Source organism: Microtus ochrogaster, chromosome 8 (genome assembly GCF_000317375.1).
Source record: "Microtus ochrogaster isolate Prairie Vole_2 chromosome 8, MicOch1.0, whole genome shotgun sequence".
NCBI lineage: Eukaryota > Metazoa > Chordata > Mammalia > Rodentia > Cricetidae > Microtus > Microtus ochrogaster.
The window spans coordinates 52,210,396-52,233,917 of record NC_022015.1 but is presented as its reverse complement, the minus strand read 5'-3'; the positions used below and the strand labels follow the sequence as shown (position 1 = coordinate 52,233,917).

The following is a 23,522-nucleotide window of genomic DNA, read 5'->3' as shown; positions in this document are numbered from 1 at the left end:
CTGGGTGACTGTGGATGCTTCTCAGTGGGGACTTTGTGAGAGATTAAATCATAAAGATCCATAACCTGTATGGGGTAAGATGTTCCCTTTCACTCTTAAGAAATTTGGAGAGCTGAAGCCATGTACCCCTCCTTGGAAGAGTTGAGAAGACAGGCACTCAAATAATTTTCTGCATTTTATTCTTGAGATCATAGCCTACATCGAGGAATGTTGAGCAGTGTCTGAAAGTCTTTTTAACTAGTCTTCATGATTGGCAAGTAAGTCTACTTAGAAGTGGACCCTAGACCTTTCTACTCTCTGGCCATCACTGATCATAGTTGTATAAGTAATCACTTTTTTTTCTTGTCCCTCAAGAGTAAGTGAACACATATTTACTTGTTCACTCATTGCATACCATTTAGTACTGCACTGGGCATTTGATAGAATCCTGCCTCATGCCTCTATGTACACCTTCGTTCTGAAAGAGAACACCATTGAAGAGTGAGATCTTGTAAGAGGTCATGCAAGGCGTTAACAGGAAGCATCCTTTATGTATGGTCATAGACTGTTCTATTTGTATTCTGAACCTGGGCTTAAATCAGTCATTTGCAGATAACTGCTAGAGCTTTTCTAAGTATGTTCAGTCATGTCATGGTCTCATATAAGAATAGTCACAAGAATCACAAGAAATCAATGTAGAGGAACTATAGTTAGTTTCTATAGCTACTACCTTGTAACCTTGGGCAGATATCTGAACTCATGGCTCACTACTTCATTAATTTCTTGAGGACATGCAGCCTAAGATGGCACTATGCTGACCTGAGGACATACATGGTCATATGTCAAGATAATATCTCCTAATACATGTTCAAGATATGCTAAGTTTTCTTATCTGTCAATGACAGGACTCCTAACTTCTGGAAGCTCCCTTCCTCTAACACTCGAGGCTGCATCCACTTTGCTAGAAAACATGCTTCCTGATTCAAGGCAGTGGAGAACAATGGCCGAAAATGAGTACTGGCTACAAAAGTAAAGTCGCATCCTCCCTCATGCTTTGCAATCTCGTCTCTCTTCTGGCACTCTGTACAGGGCAATGACAATTTGGCTACCCGAGATGCCTTTTCCTAACAGAACTGAGTTGGGATAAACTGGGTTTTTCTCTCATCAATCAGAGGCCCTCTGCAGTTCCAAGTCCATTCCTTAGTGACTTGTGTACCAACATGACCCAAACAAACAGCAGAGTTGGGGACAAACGGCCTAAAGAGTCACCATCTCCTAATAGCAACACAGTTTTACTTTAGGCAAGAAGAAAACAAGCATTCATTGACCACATCTAGCATGCGTGCACTGAGGAAAGAGCCCATGGAGTAACGCTTTGTCTTTATTTTATCCAGGGCTCTGTAAGGCTCTGACATGCGAGGTGTCTTGGCCAAATGTGTTCCACCGCTCATTCAAATCTAGATCTGAAGTTCCTTTTTAAGCCAGCACGCATTAGGAAGGAAAACACAGGACTGTCTCATTTTAAATTTGTAGAGGCTGCAGTTGACTTTGCTATTGGGCCTTTTGGTTACTGACTTATCTGGGTTTGGAATCCTTCCAACAGCTGGGCACATTGTTTCCTGTAGAGCCATCTAGAGCAGTTATTTAGGAGGTCAGGGAAGGGATCAGCAGGGAGCCAGATGGGATTGTATTTTGGTGAGAGAGAAATGAAAGGTGAGAGTCTCTAAGGATTCTGGCATCCCCGTGACGGCTGGGGAAAAGGGGTGCTGCTGAGAAGTGGAAAGCAACCTTTGTGTCAGAGATACAGGAGCGTGGAGACTGAGAGAATGAAATGAGAAAAGAAAAGGCTTTCTATGCCATCACCCTCGGAGAGGCGTCAGCCAGCAGGGCCCTGGCTGCACATTTCATGTTCAGTCAGTGCAGCTGTTAAGGGTAGGCATAAAGCAAGCGACCCGAAGCTCAGCTGCTGCCCATTGGCTCAGCACACACGGGAGTCAGTCAACCCAAGGACACATTTTCAAAGAGTGCTCAGATCCCTGAGCGGTGGGAGTCGCACTAAATTCTACAGGTGCATCGATGCCGTCTTTCTGCAACCCTGTGTCGCACAGAGTTCTGTGGCGCTCATTCTATACGGTATGCTGGGATGGAGTCACCTCCCTTTGGCCCATCCTGAGGGGAGCCATGTGCCACTCACTACTGGTGATGAAAAAAGGCCCCGAGGAGGGATTCCTTTCTCCAGCAGTCACCGTGGCCCTAATGGGGGCAAATTTAAAGAGTATTCAGAAAGTCCTTGGAACTCTTCTCTCAGTCTGTGTCCGATGCAATGACTCACGACTAAGGGATAAAGTGAAAACTGATCGTGTATAACCAGAAAAGGCTTCCCCTTAGCTTTCCTTCTGTCAGAACATGTACTCTGGAGAAAGCTGGTGCCATGTTGGAAGATGGTTTCACACCTCTTTGAAGAGGTACACGTGACCAGGAACAACATACAGCAACAGCCTAGTGAGTGAGCTGTGCAGAATCTCAGACTCTAGTGCTACACAGTTGCCATGTGATCATTGCCTCAAGAGACCTGCATCCAGAGCTTTACAGGAAGCCGCTTGCAAATTCCTTCCCCGGTAACTGAGAACCACTGTTTGTTACTTAAGCCATTAAGTTTGAAGGTCGTTTTTATGCTTCTACAGATAAAACTATCCTGTACTACTATTGTCTTTCATTAGGACTTCAAAATATGTCTTCTTCTTCTTCTTCTTTGGACGAGTTGGTATAAATAATTTCATGACTGCTGTTACCCTCTGCCTCTAGACATGAGTCCTCAGTGTTGCCTGGAATTCCTGCCCTGTGATTTTGGTCAGTTTTGATGTGTGCTCCTTTGTTGGTGACCAACATCCTCCAGTCTCTTCATACTGCTGAACAAATTCCTCCCCTTTGTATTAGGCAGATGGTCTGACTTCTGTTCTTGCTAGTTGATTAGGGTAACTCTACGAATTGTATGTTTTCTGTGTCTCCATATGTAAATTGAGGCTAGTATTACAATCTCCTTATTGAGATATCCCCCCACCAATGTGCAATGGTTCAACTTGTGATTTTTCAACTTTATGAAGATATGAAAAGCAATACACATTCAGTAGAAACTACCAAGTTTTTCTGGGTTAGTGACCTTCTATCATAAGGTTCTGTAGCGGCAGCAAACCATAGCATCCAGGTACACATATGGTTAGAAAGGTAAAGGATTGATTTGGTGCTCTACAGTTTCCTGTGGCCACTAAACCATAGGAACTATTCAACACTCCACTTCAAAACAGACCCAACCGTAGGTCGATATAAGTATTCTGAGCAGTTCAAGGCTGACGGACCTAATGATGTTCATTAGGTTAGGTATATTAAATGGGTTTCTATTTATACTATTCATGGCTCACAGTGGGATTATGGCACATAACCTCACCACAATATACCCTAAAGAGTAACTGAGAAGCCAGCCTTCAAGAATGATGCTCTCAAATCAATTAAGGGGACAGTACGGTAGCATTGGCTAAAATCCCAGCCGCATCCTTCACTGCTCATGGAACACCTGGAAGTTGACTCAATCTCTCTTTTTGAAAAAAGTTTTGAGATTTTATTTGTTCTTATTTTATGTTTTTGTTTTTGTTTTTGTTTTTTTTTTTTTTGCCTGCACAGATGTCTGGGTACCATGTATGCAGTGCCTTGGAGGCTAGAAGAGGGTAACACATCTCCCGAGACTAGAGTTATAGACGGCTGTGAGCTGCCATGCGGGTACTGGGATTCAAACCCCACTTCTCTGGAAGAGGAGCCAGCGCTCTTAACCACTGAACCATCTTTGGAGCCCCAACTGACTTAGGTTTGCCACCAACAAAATGAGCATAATGAATGAAAATTATTTCTGAGCACCCTGTGGAGAACTAAATGAGTTTTTATGCAAGGAGCTAGATATCTGGTGGTTCTTAGTACAAAGCTGTTAGTATAATAACTGACAATGATAAACTTCCATTCTAAAGCCCTTTTAATATCTTGACACAACCTTGCAAGTGTAACTTCTTCCCTCTTCTTCAGTTACAGATGGTTTCTTTTTTTTCTGTCTCCTAAGCTTTGGACTCTGTACCACCTCGTGACCCTTCTAGGATAATTTTTGCAGAATTATTATCTGTTTTCCCATAAGCCTTTTTCCATGACCACTATGTGATGAAGGTCAAATCCATCTTGTCTCAAGGAAGAGTCCCTCACAGTGTGACTCCCATGGGCTACCCCTATTTATTACCCTTATACCCCAAGCACCAATGGCACACATTGTTTTTAATCCCTTACATTAGAACTGCATAGCCAACCCCACCTCTCTCCTGTTCCCTGGAACATCAGCACCTTCTCTGCTGCTTAAATCCCTCACCCTGGGACTCCTGTAGATGACCCGTCTCTCCTCAGTGCCATTGATGCTAACGCTGCCTTTCTTCTTCTGCCTGTGCTTGCCTTTTTGTCACGCCACTAAAGCAGTTTGGATCAATGTGCCAGTGATGTCTAAACAACAGTTCTGATTCCAGGCCATCCTCAGTCTGTCATTAGCATTTGGCTCCCTTCGCTCTGCCTTTCTGAAGCACTGCCTTCCCCTCGTCATCATAACTTACGGTTCAGTCCCTACATCTCAGCCCCTCATAAGTTCCTTTTGTTGGCTCTTTTCCCTCCGTTTGGCCATTAAATTGCAGATATCATCAGGATGCAGGCTTTCTTTCCCTCCCTGTCCACCCTCTCATGGTGATGCCAACCACTAGGATGGCCAAATTGCCACCATCTGAGATGACTTCCAAATCCAAGCTTGTAGACAAATCTTTCTGCTTTTGCCTCACACACCATGTAGCTTGCCAGAAATCCTCCTGGAAATGTCTCAAGGAAACCTCGAAGTGAACATGCTCAAATCCAAATTCATCATTACCTTCACCAAAACTTCACTTCCAACACAAGTGATCCTAACTATTGCCTTGGCAGTTTGCCCAGAACCTGTGTGGTCCAGGCTCAGCAATCTCTGACTCTGCCCTGTATCACTAACAGACGTCATTGGGTTTCCTTGCCTCTGACTCTTTCCTTGCACATCGTCTGGATACATCCTGTCTAACCCAGTCATAGAAGTCCAAAAAATCTCATGCTGAGACCACTGTTGGGATGCCCTTTCAATTTATGGTGTGAAGTCATATTTGGCTTGCCCCAAGGATAACTGACAAATGTACTGAATTGATAACCACATCCAATCCAGCAATCAATTGTGTTATGGACCTTGGTAGTTCTTGGCTTAAAATGCAAAGTTAGCATTAAAAGGACCCTTTTCACAAGAATTCTCGAAGGTTATAAAAACTCAAGGAGATAAACTTTTAATTTATTGAAGTACAACTCTGAATAGATAGTTTAATAGTTTGATATGTCAGAAAATCTGCCAGACATAATGTTCATCCTTAAGTTCAAACAAAAACATAGCTTTGCTTCTGATTATAGATTTTTAATTTGGGATGTGTCTGGTTAATGTGGTTGGTGAGAGATAAAGATTTCAAAAAAATTTTAGTTGCCTCCTATGATTCTTGTTAAGCTGTTTTCTAAAGGAATATAAATTTAAAGTGAGAATTTTAAGTGAGAATTGCTAGAAATTGTTTCCTGACTTCACACTAGAGGTACTTTTATAAGTTATCTGTCTAAGCCAAGATTTTTTTCAGATCTCTTGATATGAGTTGTCTCAGGAAAAAGTTGGATTTTGGGTTCCAGTTCATAGTTCATTTACTTAACCCCTGCAATGCTGTTCTATTGCAGGGCATATTCAGTAAATTATAATTAGCTCCTCTAGATATGATCATGATAATGCTATATAGCAACAGAAAAACCATTTTTACAATTAATTTAGGGATGAAGACATTAAGTGTTCAAATGCCCTTCAATGACTGACATTCTCATGCAAAGTGTTATACTAATGTTTAATATTCCAGGCACTCTAACACTGGTGAAACAAACTAAAATTTTATGTCCCCTCCCACCCCAATTCTAAACTGAAATCCCAATGTACAAGGTGATGGTGTTAGGAAGTGAGATCTCTAGGAGGTAGTTATATCATGAGAGTCGAACCCCCAAATATGGAGACCACTTGGTTTAAGATCCTAATAAAGAGGGACCCTGGAGAGATGAAATTGTCATAAAGGAGAGAGGGGAGAAAGATACATCATTATATTTTATTTATTTTCTGATGAAGTCTAGATTCCATGATGCCTAACTTACCTTAATTAGGAAATATTTATTCAAATTGAGGCTCTAAATTGAGTTCTGATAATCCTGCCGCTGATATATATTGCCCATACTATTCTCAAATTGTAGATTCTCCAGGCCCAGCCTCTTGACTGGTGTGTACAGGCATGGGTCACTATGTCTGGCCTTGTCTTTTCATAAGATTGTTACTTTTATTCTAATGTGAAACTTGAAAAAAAAAACACTATTACCGCAAAAGAGCCTAACAAATTCTATGTACCTTCAAAATCATCAGTGTTGGGAGAAAAAAAGCAGCAGAATGGTCAAAATTCAATAAGCCTTGGTCACAGATTTATTGAAAAACTAGACTACCATTATATTTTAAGTGCACGGTGTAACCTGACATTTTAATTTCCATTCAAAAAAGAGATTTTGACTATATTCTTTTAAAAATGCAATTGAATCATGTGAGCTGATTATGCATACTAGTGGGTTCAACATGAATTTCTCTATGTGCACATAACACAGCCTGATCAAATTCAACTTCCTTTTTTACAATCACTATTCTTCCTAGTCTCTAGTGAGTATTCTGATATCAACATTTTTTAAAGCTTCTACATATAAGAGAGACCATGGTGTCCTTGCTTTCCTGTGTCTAGCTTATATTACCCGATGCCACCAATTCCATTTTACTGCAAATGACAGACTCTCATTCTTCTTTATGGCCAGGTAATATTTAATCATACATACGATATGTGACATATACAGTATATATTATCAGCTATATGGAATAATATATATATGATAGTATATCTGATAACATATATATATGTGTGTATGTATATATGTTCAATCATTTGCTGCTGGGCATTCAGACTAATTCCTTATCTGTATCTGTTGTGAACTGTACTGACTTCCCTTCCTTTGGATATATGCCTAGAAGTGGGATAGCTGGATCCTCTGGTATAGCTATTTTTAGTTTTTGAGGAACCTCTATACTGTTCTGAATAATGATTGGGCTAATCTATATTACTATCACCAGTACATGAGGTCCATTTTTGCACATCTTTGCCAGAATTTTTTATTTATTTTATAATACCTGTTTTCATTGTAGTTAGGATTTACATGTCCCTGATAGCTAATACTATTCAGTGTTTCAATATGTTAAGAAACTTGGTTATTTTCCCATTTTAAAGTTAGAAGATTTGCTTAAGTGTTTCTAAGTTTCTAAGTAGTCTAGCTATATTACCCCTTTGTTAGAGAAGTAATGGCAATCATTTCCTTTTATTCTGTAGGCTGCTTATTTATCCTGTTTCTTCTCATACTGTGGAGACGTTTTGAGTTTGATTTCATCCCAACTAGTCAAGTTTTGCTTTTGTTTCCTGCCATTGCAGGTCCCCTGTAGAAAGTTACGGCCCCTATGGGGCCTTAAAAGCCTCCTTCTTTTTCATCTTCTTGTGGCTTCAGACCTCATTAAGCCTTTGATCCCCACTCCTCATTTCAATGATTTTTTTCCTTTTATTGAAACTAGATTTTCTTACATAATATGTTCTGATTATGGCTTCCCCTGTCTGTAAAACTCCCAGCTTCTCCCCTCCCCACCCCCAGTCTGGTTCTATCTCGAACAGAGAGTGAGAGATAAGGATCCTGGCTGAATCCTTTGGGGATCTGCACCCTTCTCAGCACCGCTTCTACAGAGAGCCCTTTTGGGGCTCTGCTAGGCATCGGGTACGTGTGCATGCATGGCATCTCTGCTCAGATTCATTGTGCCAATGCCCTGCTGTCTAGGACACTGCTGCTCCACAGCAGATCTTGACATCAGGTTTTGTGGTGCTGCCAGCTTTTATGCCCTCAGGAGTCTTTTGGCTATCTGGGGCACTGTGGTTCCATACAGACCTTAAGGTCATTTTTTCCTGTTCTGTGAAGAATGTCATTGACATTTTCATAGGGCTTCCATTGAGTCGGCGGTATATTTAAAGACTATTAATTCTTCCAATCCACAAACATGAGAAGCTTGTGCACTTTTAACGTCTTCTTAAATATATTTCATCAGTGTCTTATAATTATTATTGAGTCCTTTCACTCCCTTGAGTGTTTATTCCCCAGTATTCCTTGCACTGTTCAGAATCCAGGCAGTAAGTGCAGGTTGGGTTCTTTCTGTGTTGCAATACTAATCCTTTAAAGACATCTAGTGCATTTAGGTCACAATCAGTCTTGTTGTAGACCCCCAGCATGGACTTTATAACCCTAACAGCAGAGCTTAGCATCTTTGGAATTTGTGGGGAGAAGACCTGGTTGTGCATTAAGAAAGAGGGAAGTGCTGGGAACTTGTAATCACATGTCTATTATCTCACGCTACTTTTTATCTTACCTTTTTCCAGCTCTCCTAGTTCTCTGTGAGGTGTGGTTTGCTTTTGTTAGCTCTCTGGGAGCATGAAGGATGAAAGCACATAATTTATGGGGTATATGAGCACCCTTCCCTACCCTCTGGGCTAGCACCAAGACCATTTTAATTATTGGGACACCATAAAACATCTCTCGTTTCTACTAGCATGTGTATATTCTTATTGGCATATGATGGAGATGTGATAAGAAGAGGAAAATAAATTGGGACTGAGTTTTCCAACTCACAAGGGAGAAATTGCTAACCGAAGTCTTGCTTCCTGTCATCCTATGGCAGTCACAAGGTTAACAAATATGGAATAGGATAAGCCAGCATTCTCTGCCTGTGCTAGGCCAATGAAGTTGTTATCTTGTTACTGTGTCTTTAAAGAATGCTTTAGTTTAATCATAGTTTATATGGATGAGAAAATTCTAGAACTGCAACCCCAGTTGAATAATAATGCTTATGATAGAAATATTTAAGTCATGACCCTTCCAAAATGACTTCTGAGTCGTCCTAACATTTGAAATAATTAATTTATAGCCTCATATTTGGTCTAACTAAAAAAATCAGTATTTATTTAAAATCCAGCTTGGAGTTTGAGGCTAGTTTATTCTGGGAAAAGTAGTCCCAGATACTCTGAAATGATAGAAAGCCTCTTTCCCAGTCAGACCTGCCTGCCTCACAATTTGGGGATTGCCAGCTGGATGAAGCACCCAGGAAACTTTAGTTAAGAAACCCCTTTCCTATCTTGCTTTCTTTCTCCTCCATCCCATGTCTTCCTGCTAACTTTGTATCTACGAGTGTTATTTGGTAGTGTTGGCCATGTGTGCACATTGGATATCACCTCTAGAATCTGCTCTTTTGTTTCATAGCATCCTTTCTTGGGTTGCATAAAAAAAATGTCTGTATGATGTGAGAATGACAAGACTGTGCTCCAGACTCAGAACAAAAGAATCAGTTTTGAAGCAGTTGGTCCCCAGGATTTAGTATCTTATTGTGGCTCCAACAGGTCTCTTTATAGCAAATTATTTAGCATAAATGTTTTACCTCTGTGGGGCTTTAATTAAAGAAGAGTGAATTGCTTTAATGTACTGAATAATGATAAAAATTTTATTGTTATTGGAGGAATAAACTATAGTCACTTGCTTACTACTAGTTTATCAATTCTGGTTGATGGACTTTTGAGAAGTTATATAGGGAGCAATATCCATGGGAAGGTGGTAATACTGTTTATATTTTGCAAGTGGATTCCCCAGAAAAACAAACAGAAATGAAATCATAACCTAGAAAAAAAATGGGAAGAATGCTCTAGACCTCTACTGTGGGTTAGTGTGCAGTCCTGGACATAAGAAAGAGAAACAGAGACTGGAACTCTTTTATATTTTGGCCAGGGCTTTTTAAAGCTAGATGGAAATACGTCATAGCCAAGTACTTACCAAAGGAGGGGCCAACAAGGGAAGTCATGATGTTGAATGGAAGGCACTCCTTTTGGCTTTCCTCAATTGGGCAATGAGCATGCTAATGCTACAAAAGTCTGAGCCTTGCAGTGAGTGGGAGAGCCCTACTCTGATGGAGCCCAGCTCTGATGGAGCACAGCTCGGATGGTTACAGCTCTGATTCAGCACAGTTCAGAGGATTACTGCTCAGATTGAGGACTACTGCTCTGAGGGACTATGACTCTGATGAAGCACAGCTCAGACAACTTCTGCTTTGCTGGAGTACCACTTTGATGGAGCACAGCTCTGACAGAGCACATCTCAGAGGACTACCATTCTGATGGTGCACAGCTCAGATGACTTCATCTTTAATGGACTACTGCCCTGATAAACCAGCCAGTTCATGTTGCCCGATGTTACATGGGATAAACACAGGTTGGTGTTGTCATGCCAAGAATATGTTGTTTGAGCAGAGGCAGAGCAGTTGGTCTATCTTATATTTGACTTTTCCTGGTTGGGATAATTGACAGGGCACTTATCTACATAGAGTTTGGAAACAAGAAATCATTTAGTAAACTTTTTGTAATATGAGTTTGACTTTGAGAGTTGGACTCAAAAGTAGCATCCTCATGTATTACAGCTGCTAAGAGAAGTCAAATAATAGAACACTCCTCAGGACTTACATCTCTTCCAATCAGGTCCTCCTGGTTTTCCACAATTCCCCAGGGGGCGATACCTATGGTACATATCTTCCCTCGAGACTTAGAGGCATGGTCCTTCAAGGCATCTCCAACATGACGAATGACTCCTAGGAGCAGAGAGAGAGAGGGATTAACGTTGTCTTTTAAGGGCAGTGACCTTCCTACCATTCTGCGGGAAATTAATGAGTGCCTGTAACTTGGGGGAGAATGTTGGGTATACAATTCTGACACATTTCTATAAAAGCTACACTTAGAAGAGACTTCATAAGAGTGGCTATCATGCAGATATATTTATCAGATTTAATAAAAATTTAAACAATGCATTTCTTTAACGCACATGGAAAAAGAGAATATCTAATGTCAGCGAGGAATAAATACAATTATGGTATAGTTAGAGGACCCTTTTCTTGTAAGCGTAGTGATTTATTAGTATCCTCACATCCCTGGAATAAAAAGCACAAAAGTTAATTTATTCCACAGTCCGTGGAAGAATTAGGGCCATTTTTGTAGTTATTTACCTAAAGATTTTATTAACTTCAATTTCCTCTTTCTATTTATATCACATGATGTGGAAAGCGTAGTAATAATGCTGTCTTACTCAATGGCAAATTTATGCTAAAACGTGTGAGCACGCCTTTAATATTCACCATTCTCCTTGTTTCCCCCTTCTCTTAACTTGCTTCACAGTTAAAAGCAAGGGAACTCAGATTGCAGCAGTAGGGAACCTGATCTTATTTTAAGAAAGCATTTAAAGGATAGACACTTTCTAATCCTTTCGCTCCCTTTCTTGAGCAATTGTTTCTATATATGACTTGTAAGATACATTTTCTGAGAATTTACGCTCATCAGCATTCTCCCCATTCCCCAAGAAGCATTCATCCTCAGGTGCCCCTCCCTTCTACGAATATTAAGTCGAGTCTGATTCCTTGCACACAGAGCAGCTTGTGAGTCCCCAACAGCTCCAGAATGCACTGTTGCATTCTCTAGTGATGCATAGCAGCATGTGAGATATGCCCTCTGACGTCAACTTGTGGGCCTTGAGGGACTGGCTGACTCCAAATAAGGGCTCGGAAACCATGCGCTGACCAGGCAGAACACGCCCAGCAGTGTCACTGCAGAGACGTCATATGTTTCAATAGCTCAGTTGTGAAGTAGACGTGAGATCAGACCAAATGAGTTTCTTTTTAGGAATCAGCTAAACCTCCTTGATCACTAATCCACAGTGTGCTCTACTGTGAGCCTGGGAGAGGCCCTTCTCACCTGTTAGCTTGTCAATGCATCATCTAAGTAAAGATATTTCTGAACACAACTTTCGGACAAAAAAGAGGAAATCCATAAATATTAATATAATATGCAAAACACATCAAACTTCACAGCATGCCTCTTTGTCTGCCTTGGTTTTCTCTTTCTGCCACCACGTTTAACAGCCATCACTAAAGTCCTGTACTCTGAACCAGACATTAGCTGTTTGGTTTCTAGTATTTAGGATGTAATCCCCCACCTCTGCTTTTGAATACATTTCATAAAAGAAGAAACCCAACTAGCAATCCAACCTTCTAAATATAGAAAATTGGTTGAAACTTTTTCCGAGCCTTTTGAGTCTTCCATTGGGCGGGTCTCTCTATATACCAGGAAAGCAAAAGACAAAATAATTAAAAGTAAGCACTTTTTACATAGTGAATCAAAAATGTGGGGGCTAATATCTGAATAGTCACTAAAATTTTTCTTTACAGGATCAACAGCAAGAGCTGACTGAGCAGGTCAGCCAAAGATGCTGCCAGCTGATGGGCTGGACTGGGCTTTATAACACATTACTGGGTGTGGACCATCTATACAGTTGACTGCCAAAACACGCCTGTTTAGCTGAGTGCTGACTGCTCACAAATTCTAGCTGTGTAGGAGATTTTAGTTTTGGTATCACTCAAGCATCATCCAAGCTAAAACTCAATTATTGTTTAATAAAAGCACATTAGTTGGTCTAGAGTTATATACTCTGGATGTCTCACTAACTTCAAATATGCCCATGTGTACAGGCTTTGAGCCTTATGACACATTTGTATTTGCTTATTACAAAATTACTAGGATACTTTTGCTATTCTTTTGGAGGTCTCTCCCTAGCCCTCTCTCAAGCCCGAGCTATCCTGGAACTTACTGTTATAGACAAGACTGGCTTCAAACTCACAGAGATCCACCTGCCTCTCATTGCTGAGTTTTGGCGTTAAGGGCATGTACCACCACACCTGGCATTTGTGTGCTTTTAATAGGAATCTCTGACTCAGGGTCTCTGGCAACAAAGTTTACTTCATTATCTGTTGCATACTAATCATGTTCTGCAGACAAGAACCTAACTTTAATTGGTTATTAGAATTGATTTAATTACGTGCCTGTATCATACTATGGAAATTTATGTGGCAGACAGGAAAAGGCATTTGGAATCCAAGGAAGTTTTGAATTAAATATCTGTTGGTGTAGAATATTTTAAGAAACATTTAACATTATAAACATACATGGGTCTGGAGAGATGTTCAGTGGTTAGGAGCATATACAGCTTTTGCAGAAGATCCAAGTTTGGTTTCAAGTACCCATGTTGGGCAGTTGACAACTGCCTGTAACTCCCTATCCAAGAAGGGCCCAATCCTTCTGGCTTCTAAGGACACTACCCTAATGCACACAAACCCACTCAGACACGCACACATACATATAAATAAAAGTAAAATATCTTAAATAAGCATGCAGTAATCTAGACTTACCCTTATAATTCATGCCCCAGATAGAAATGGCATTTAAAAAGTAGGGCTAGAAAGATGCCAGGTAGATAAAGCAACTGTCATACAAGTGTAAGGACCTGAGTTCGAACCACGAGAACCCATGCAAAAGCCAGATACAGTAGTAGTATTCTGAGCATCTGTAGCATGCCCATAGAGAGATGAACGGCAGAGAATGGAGAGTCGTGAGAGGTTCACTGGACAACTTGTCTGGTGTATACAGCGGTGAACAGCAGAGAAACCCTGCCTCAACAAGGGGAAAGGCAAGGACTGACGGACACATGTAGATCTCTCTCTCCCCCGCCTCTCTCTTTCTCTCTCTCTTTCTCTTTCTGTCTCTCTCTCTCTGTCTCTCTCTCTCATTCTCTCTCTCTCTCTCTCTCTCTCTCTCTCTCTCTCTCATACACACACACACACACACACACACACACACACACACACACACACTTAAAAATTTATTTGGTACCAAGCTGGAAATTACATAAATTACGAAGGCAAACATTCCAATTTAAAACAAAAAGTTATCTTTTAAAACGCTAGTGGATACCCATGATAATATGACATACTGAAAACATCCTGCAAATTTCCATTAGTCGTGTATTCAAATCCTTTAAGTCATTAAATAGTAAAGCCATTTCTCATATGCAGTTCTTTTTAGCTAAAAGCCATCTGTATAGCTATGTCTAAGGTTTTCAGCTAAGAAGAATAATATTATCAAAGCTGCCTTACTTCATCTCACTCTGATTACCTGTGTTGACCCCTCCCGTGAAGATCCATGCTCCGGTTGTCATGGCTGCTTTGATGAGCCCTTTCCCGAAGACTTGCTTGAGTTTGGGCTGGAGTTCAAAGTTCTGCAGCCCTCCGTGCACAGAGATGAGAAGTTTGGGAAGCTCCAGTTGCCATTCCTTGGTCATCAGGTGTAGTAAGAGATCAGGTTTCGTATCAAAAGATACTCGAACATACTAGAATAAAGATGGACAATTAGGAAGATGGGTAGGGCTGCCTGGGGCTGTTGGACTTTGTGATAGTTAGATGTGCTGTACTTGAAGAAAATGTTTTTTTTTGTGAAATTAGATATTTTAAAGAGAAGGGATCATTTCTTTTACCAAAAGGGGCTTCAGGAGACAGAGGGCTCCCTGCTTTTAAAGGTTTTGTCAAAATTATTATTATTATATTATTATAATTATTATTTTGTTGAGGTTATTGCCAACTAAAATATTACCTGATTTCTATAAAATACAGTTTAAACACAATTTTCCTGGTAAGCTTTTTGTCTAAAACAAATCATGTTGATTTTTTCATTGTTCATATTTGTATACTTCAAACACTCCTAATATTTTCAGCATGATCAATCCCTTTAAATAAACTAGATGTAGATACAGCTATGTCTTTGTGTTTCTATGATCTTGTCATTTTGAGGTTCCAGAAGACTCAAAAGTTCTACAGAATAACATGAAAAATTTAAAATCAAGCTATAGTAGGTTATATATAACTGTAAATGTATCTCAGATAGTCCGTCTTTTGTCTAGCTACCTATGTAAAATCTATGTATCTCTGACTTATCTATCATTTACCTATGTATCTATCTGTCATCAGTCAATCAATCAACCAACCATTTGTATTTATTTAATTTTTATGAGACACTATGTAGCTATGACTGGTCTGGAACAGGCTATTAAAATCAGTCTGATTTCAAACTCATAGTGATCCTCCTGTTTCTGTCTTCAAAGTGCTGAAACAAGAGCTATGTGGCACCACATGCAGTTCAAATGTTTTAATTCTAAAAGATAGGTGACAGAAAATATGCCAGTTATTTCTATAGTTGAAAAGGAAAATATATAACAGAAACGAAGGTTTTACTAGAAATCAGGGTTTTACTGGACACAACAGGAAATTCTAAGAATGTATAATAAATGCTGTAAGTATAATGATAATATATAGGATCATATACAGGGACGCACAGGTTTTAGTTCAACTGCATAGTTGATATACTAGGCAATTAGAGAAAATCTCGTGAAATGTACTATTGACATGGCATGAAATACAGAGACACTCAAGGAAGTCTGCTTGGATGCACGAAGCAGGGCTGGATCTGAGAGGCTCTCCCAAAATTTGCAGTCCCTCAACATCTGTCTTTATGACTTTCTGAAGTCTGGGGGAGTTTTTGTGGAAAACTGGTACACATCAAAGTCCTCAACTCTGAAACATTAGGAGGAAAAGCTAAGGAATTATATGAAAGAAAGCTGTAGGGAACACTGGCATGCCTCCACCATGGCATGCTGAGGTAGGCTCTGGGTGAGCTGACAAAAGAATTCCCATTCTATCATTTCTAAACACAAGTTCGCCATCAGTACTTAGTGTGGTTTGAGATGTAGAAAGTGGTGTATTAATGTCAATCTTGGTGAAGTGGAATGATGGCTCCAGGTAAGCAGCAGAAGCAAACACAGACCCTCTGTGAAGGAATCTAATAAATCCAGATCAGGAATAACTGCATACCAACAGATAGCTGATCTAGACCCTCCCAGACAGTGAGATGGTCATAGGATACAGAACAGACACATTCAGCATCTTATATATGGATCTTAAAACAAGGAAGAAGAAGTTGTAATGACCATGGCCATTTGAAACCTAGAACACTGTGAAGAAATTAAAGTGAATACTGTAAGTGAAAATTAGCATGGAAAAGGAACATATTGACAGTGGCTCCTAAAAATTAGCCATGGACCTGGAAAGATGAAGGTTTGAAGAAAGACACAGAAAAAACTAAATCAACTAAAGATGCTCGGGAGAGTGAGTTAGAAACTCTGGACAACCTTGAAAGAGGCACTGCTTGAGGAGGCATTGGCGGAATATGTCTCAGAAATACTGAAGGATACCAACTCTCAGATCCTGGAGCTCAATGGATCCTAGGCAGGATAAATAACAGGAAACGTCAGTCATGATATGTCACAGAAAGCACCCCCTCAAAACGGTTGGGAGAAAGCGCCATCTGTGAAGGCTCTAGACTGGAAGGAAACCCACTCCTCAACATCAGCAATGGAAATTAAAGCCAAGAGAAATGGCCAGTCGATCTAGAGCTCAGGAAAAAGGTGAAATCCGTTTTATGGATGCCAACCCCGAGTTTCCCTCTGACAGTTTTCACTGAAGTAAAATTGAAGCTTACATGATCCGGAATGATGATCTCAAACACAAGGTGGGATGTAACTAATTAGTTAACTCACATATGGTAAATACAAAGTCATGTTGATTACACAATATAAACCAATAATCATGCCTAATTTATAGTGTAAATGGATAGAGATAAAGCATTAGGCAATAAATTAGTAATCAAAATTACAGTATTCTTATGTGCATATTACATGGGGGATATATCTCAGATGTATTGTAGAAGCATGCCTTTGGAAACTCTTGGTTGATACCCAACCACACATAAACAGGATGTGATAGTGCATGCCTGTAATCCCAAGATTTAAAGGGTGGAGACAGGAGCATCAGAAGTTTGGGACCATCCTGAACTACAAGAGATGCTGTCTCAAAAATAAAAAATAACAAGAACCAAAGTAAATTCTGGGCCCTTGAGATGGTTCAGTAAGGAGCACTTCCTTGATAACAAGCCTGAGGACCTGAATGCAATCCCCCAGGACCACATGGTAGGAGAGTACCAACTCCCAAAAGTTTTCTCTGACCTCTGGTGCTCACTGTGGCTCACACACATATGCACACATATATACACAGAGAAAATTAATTAAAATGTTTAGAATTTTGAAAGTGTTGTACAGGAGAGAAAATAATTGATTAACTAGGTTTGTGGCATGTTGCCGTAATCAGCACTTGTAAGGTGGAGGCGGGATGTTAAGGGGTTCATAGGCTAGCCTTGGATACATAGTGAATTTGAGGCTAGCCTGGACTTCATAAAATCCTATCTCAAAAAACTCCAAATTATTGACTACCTTTGGGCCAATTACATCCAAACAAAATGAGCTGGCTTTTACATTTATGCTTCACTCACACCACTAAGGGGTGGTAAGTTTTGAGCTCCATTGTACATAACTTGAGAGCCCAGCATCCTACATATGGTCCAGTGTTGGCAAAAAGGTCACTCTGTGGGGCCTGAATTCTGCATTCCAGGTATATGTTTTCTAAGTTCCATCTCATCGTCTCCCTTGCCATTTCCAATGAGATAGAAAGGATCCATGCTGTCTCCAAGCACACACTACACTACTAGTGGGTCACAAGAGGTCCTGTACCTAGCTTTGAATCTACAACCTTTTTCTGGCCGTAAAGACGCAACTGCCTCTTACTCCTTTTCCTTTACATAAGCCAACTAGTCTCTAAGTCCTAGGAGGCATTTTTCAAGATACTCCGTTCATCCAGGCCTGGCCTTGGCCCCTTCCGCAGTTGTGTTAGCAATCTATTCCCTTAAAGGATGTCAGGTTGGGTTCTGGTACAGCCTCCTTGTGGCTTTTCTGTACCTCAGATTACTATGAGACAGCAGCGGGTCAATGGGCTGACTTCTTCCTTGATCATTGCATTTAAATCATTTAAATCATTGCATCTTTTTCAAATTCTCTATTCAGGTAAGCAAGCTTCCCTTTATTTTGGCCTTACCCTCACTACTGACAATTTTTTTCCCAGTTTTCTGCACATTTGACTACTACTAATCCCCAAGTTCTAAGGTAATGATGCACTCTGCCCTGTTATTCACAGAAACTATACTCATCTTTCAAGGTTCGCTTCACTCCCAGTGACTGCCTGAGACTGCAAGCCCATGCTGACACAATGTAATTCTTGCTGAATCACAGTGTGACAGTTCTTTCTGGATGTTTCCTTTATGGGCCATTTCATGCCTGTGCTACAGGCTGCCTTTGGCTGTCCATGGCTTTTGGTAAGCTTTGTCAATATTGCTGTGAAGTAGGCACAGGATTATGAGAGATGATTATGTAATCATGGGGATCTGGAGATCATCTCCTCCAACTATTCTGTTTATAGCGCCAGAGAGGAGGCACAAGGGCTGTCTCACAGGGATATCATATCTAGCTATCCACTGGTCATTTATTCCATTATTATAGCCATATTGTTAAAACCACTATGAACCCCGACATCTGTAGATGGGCTTGGCCTTTAACCTTTAAAATGTAAAAATCGCAGGATAGGTAAGCTAGTCAAAAATGGAGGCTCTGATTTAATAGGTCTAGGATTGCATCTTGGCTATCTTCATTTCTAACAGCTCCCTGGGGTCTGCACGTGTGCAGCTCCTGCCCAAAAATAAGAGACCTAAATAGTGTATATGTGGTTTGAGTGTGTTCTTAAATTTTTTATGTTGAAAATGTTATTTTCAGTGTAGCTGTTTGGAGAGTAGTTATGTCACAAGGACACTGTCCTCCTGAATAGATTACAGCTCTTATGGCAGGAATGAGGTCCTGAGAAATGGATGTGTTTGCTCTCGTTCCTGCTGGTGATGGTCATGTGTGCACACAGACATGCGTTCTTGCGAACAATGGGCCACACTGGCAACAAGTCCCTAACTCTGAACTTCCCATTTTCCAGAAGTGTGAAAAATAAGAGTCTATTCTTTATCCACTTCTCATTCTCAGATATTCTTCTACAGCAGCACAAGGAAGGACCAAGGCAACATGTCTCGTATTTGCTTTGGAGCCAATGGAAAGTAAAATACAGCTAAATTTTCTATGGAAAACAAAGAGATGATGGGGAAGAAACTGGCTACAGTAAGTACAATTGGCAAGCTACTCAAGGCATCTTCACTAATCTTGGCTAGGACTAGCAGAGAAAGTTGAGATTCTGCACAGCTAACTATCCCGAACCTGGTCAAGACCACAAACATCCACTTCCTTGACTTTTACCTATTGCCCATAATCTATGACTTATTCTGCTCCTCTCCTGGAAAACAAAAGGCAAATATTTAAGGAAATCAGTATGCTAATTTGTTTTTTTTAAAAAAATAATTTTGGTATAAAATAAAAAGAAATTTGGTATAAAAATAATTTTGTTTAGAAATTAGAATAAATGGTTTGGGAGGTAAACTCTTATTAACATCGGGCTAAGCATCATTTTAAGGTTACCTAGAAATTTCAATTAAATAGAAACTGTTAAGATGCTATTCCTATGAATGTAGAGACCAGCTTTCCCACCACACCTCTCAGGTGTATAGAACGATGACCTCACTTGCTCACTCAGCAGCTTCACACTAATTGTGCCCAGAGAAATTGAACAATTCCTATTAAATTGTTAATGTGATTTGAAATTAGGAGCTATTTGGGTCATTGTGAGAAGCAATTCAATTTTTTTTTTTTGATTTTGGGTTGGGGATGGCATATGTGTGGAGGTGAGAGGGCAGCTTGTGAGGGTCAGTGTGATTTTGGGTTGGGGATGGCATATGTGTGGAGGTGAGAGGGCAGCTTGTGAGGGTCAGTGCTCTCCTTTCTCCATGTAAGTCCCGGGGATTGAACTCAGGTTATCAGCCTTGGCTGCAGGTGCCTTTACTCACTGAGCCATCTCACCAGCCTATGATGAACTATTTTCCCATTATGAGTCATTAATTGCTAAGGGATCATAATGCAAATGACCACACATCTCCCTAGCATGTGTTTCAAATGTGGTCACCTAGGCATTACTCTGGCTTGGTGCTGCTTAGCAACTTCCGACTCACTCCATTATCAGATGCTAACAGCATTGGTTATTTGGACAATGTGAGTATCTGACCTGCTAAAGGAGACCAACCCTGACCACTGCACAGGCTACTCTACCGGTTAAACGGTGGATGATGTAATGGCCAAGAAGCTCCAATAAGTCCAAAGTGGGTAAAGATTCCTTACATTCAACATAGACATAGTGTGCCTGCATTTAACTGATTCAAGTCACATGCTTTTCAAAATAGTTTTCATTTTCTAATCTAGTTTTGTGGGGGTAGGAGGAGGCCTTGGCCTCCCTTTACAACAGACCTTGAGGTCTCCAGTTTATCGAAAGAGAAGCTGAGATCAAGTAAGGTGTGTATCTATGTAATGACCTGTCCTTTTCTCTTCCTGCTGTTAGGTATCCCGAATGACATTGGAAGGCCTGTGCACATCAAGTAGATGGAGGATTTTGGAATGTTCTGTGTAAGACAGAAACTAGATTTTGTTGAAATTGTATAGTTTTATGTTCCTGAGTTCTATGGAGGTCAATGAATTCAGCACTATTTTCACTTGAAGATATATATATATACACACACACACACACACACTTTAATTTCCAGACAACAAACTAGAAATTACCTTTTGTGAGACTCTATAGGCAATGAGAGCTTCTCTTTGTTAATGACCTCTGCAGAGGGTCAGCTATGCCTGATCTTGGGGTTCCTGTACTGAGCAGGTGATTTTCCTATTGAATTGGCTATTACTACATCATCAATCCTAATGCTTCTGCTCACTTATCAATGTGATGGAGTTCACAGGGTGTCACCAGGCAGTGTTCATATCCACAGGGACAATGGATGGAGTAAGGATGCAGTCATTTCTACTTGGGAGTAGATGGAGAGATGGAAACTGTTTCCTTCAACCAACCACCCCCCCCCAAACAAAACAAAACAAAACAAAACAAAACAAAGACAAAACTCCATGAACTTCTATCAGCTGTCTCAACTTGAGCTTCATAGAACATTCAGTTGTGCTAATTCATCAATCGCCTCTTTAGTCCTAGATTTTTATCCATGTAACATTGCCCATTTGTTTTAATGAAAATGAAAATGGGCCGCGGTATAATAAATCTGGATAGACTCTTGGAAATGTTCAATGACAAATCCTCTCCCCTTCACTGCAAAGCCATCATTAATTCTTATAAAGAACCACTTGGTACTTCTTAAGCAGTGTTTGTTCTGATTAATGGACCTACCATTGTGAAATCTGTTTTAACGGTCTCCACAATGCCTTTCTTTCAAGCTCATGGTGGGAAATGGGGCCCATTCTCTCTGCTGAGAAATGTGACAAGCATCATTTCATTTCTCAATTTTTGTACCGCATATAAAGGGGGTACTTGTAATTAAAGCTGCAGCCAAACGCAATGTGTCACACCAGAGAGAAATCTGCTGAGAGCAGCTTCCCAAGTCCATGGAGACTTTGCATCTAGTTTAATGGTTATGGTGGTTCAGCAGAGAGGAATCTCACTAGAAAGAAAATATTTGGAGTTGCATTTAATGCATCTAAATTTCCAGTTTGATGACCCTCCATACTTTGGAAGTAAAGATGTCATTATTTTTGCACTTTCCCGGTGTCAGATATCAGGTATTTGCAGGATTAATATTGATAATGGGAAGCTCAGTAGTGAGAAATAACATAAAATGCCACTAAGCACATACAGGGGTCATGAGGGCTAGTCTATGGGGTTTCTATCAGAAATATTTAGTGTAGCATTTTCTAGAAGCAAGAACGTGGACGATTTCCTGAGCAGATTCAGCTTCCCATACTTTACATACCTATAATTAGGATGGGAATTATCAACCATATATTCTACCTTAATTTTTTTTGTTGTTGTTTTTGTTAAGACAGGGTTTCTCTGTGTAACAGTCCCTGCTGTCCTGGAACTTGCTATGTAGACCAGGCTAGCCTCTCACTAACAGATATCCTCCTGCCTCTGCCTTCTTAGTGCTGGGATTAATTTGCACCCTGCTTCTACCTTAATTTTTAATTTCAGACAGACCATCTGATCCTGTTGCTAGCTCTGTAGCCTTCAACCACAAGGTGCAAACTGGAAATCAGTGGAGGAATCACAAGGTTTCTCCACAGCCCCATCAGGCTATAGGAAGCTCGTGTTAGCCATAGGGCAGTGATTGGTTGTTCATGTGTGTGAAGAAAGAACCATTTAGCCATTTCCTATGCAGCATGTGTTAGTCAAGGGCTCCCAGACTAAATCTGCAGAATGCAAAGAGAGACAGTTTGTAAACCTCAAATTCAATCCCCTAAAACCCTCTAAGAGTATATGGTTACAGACGCTATGCTAACAGGGGCAACCTTGCTACTATGTGGTCCCCTCCCCCAGAGCTCAGAGAGCAAGGCTTTAACCCCTGTAGGCTCAATAGTTATAGCCTTCAGTGTGAAAACAAGGGCTAGGCATAATTTTCTAAATTATATGAAAACTGTTCTAAGGGGCTCCACATGATCGAGTAGGCAGGGTCAATAGCAGAGGAGAGCCAGAAGAGAATTATGTGGCTGGCTTGAGAGGTTTAACTGCAGGCCCTTAATTAGGTTCAGCCTTACCTGGCCCACAAGCCAGCTCTGTGTTAATTAGAAGAGATGATCTGTAAACAAGTGAGTCTATAGTTTTGTTAATCATGTCGGAGCCCTCAATAGACAAGTCTCCAAGAAATCTCACTATTTCTGCTGACAGGGTTATCTTATTGTGGCTCTCAGGTGGTTTGCAAGTCATGAGACGTCCCTATGAGCGATCTGGTCCTTAGAGCACTCAGGATGGTTTAGAGCTTGTCATCTGGTAGATGCATCTTGGGAATGGGCAGGAAGCCAAGTTCCTTCCCTCACTGTCAGCTTGGATTGGCTCCTTCTCACGTCATAGTTTCTCTCTGCAAAGCATGGACTTTCCTGGAGCTTGGATAAGCTTGGACACTGCGTTCTGAACACCACCAAACACTTGAAAGAACTTGGCAAATGAGTCTAATGATCTAAGATGTAATTTTACAAAGACTTCCCTTCTCAAGGCTTTCAAGTTTAATGAACCTCATTAAATAGTAGTGATTTAAAAATTCTGCTACAAAAAAATTCTAAGAACCCCTATGAAAAAGGTAGAGGCACAATGGTAATTAGTTTCCTTTCAATCATCTCCAAACAACTTCAAATAAAACAGTGGCTGTCATTTGTCCTGGGTACATGTGACAAAGAAAAAAAGAGAATGGAAAAGGGGTCATTAGGAAGTTGGGTTCAAGAACCTTTTCTGGTAAAAGAAGTTACTTTTTTGTGGGGGGGGGGCTTCAACTATCTTACCTATAATGTAGGTAGAAGGGATGGAGATTAATTTTCCC

At 40.5% G+C, this 23,522-nt stretch overlaps 1 protein-coding gene across 29 annotated transcripts in view; it reads right to left on the bottom strand.

Moving 5' to 3' along the window:
- Positions 1–23,522, bottom strand: part of Trpm3 (transient receptor potential cation channel subfamily M member 3) — an 805,264-nt gene that overhangs the window by 238,357 nt on the left and 543,385 nt on the right. For all 29 annotated transcript variants that reach the window (XM_026781590.1, XM_026781580.1, XM_026781582.1 and 26 more), the window contains exons 4-5: positions 14,247–14,460; positions 10,716–10,840 (exon numbers count right to left, since the gene is read on the bottom strand). In XM_026781590.1, the coding sequence (XP_026637391.1) occupies positions 10,716–10,840; positions 14,247–14,460 (339 nt within the window). The remainder of the gene's footprint in view (positions 1–10,715; positions 10,841–14,246; positions 14,461–23,522) is intronic.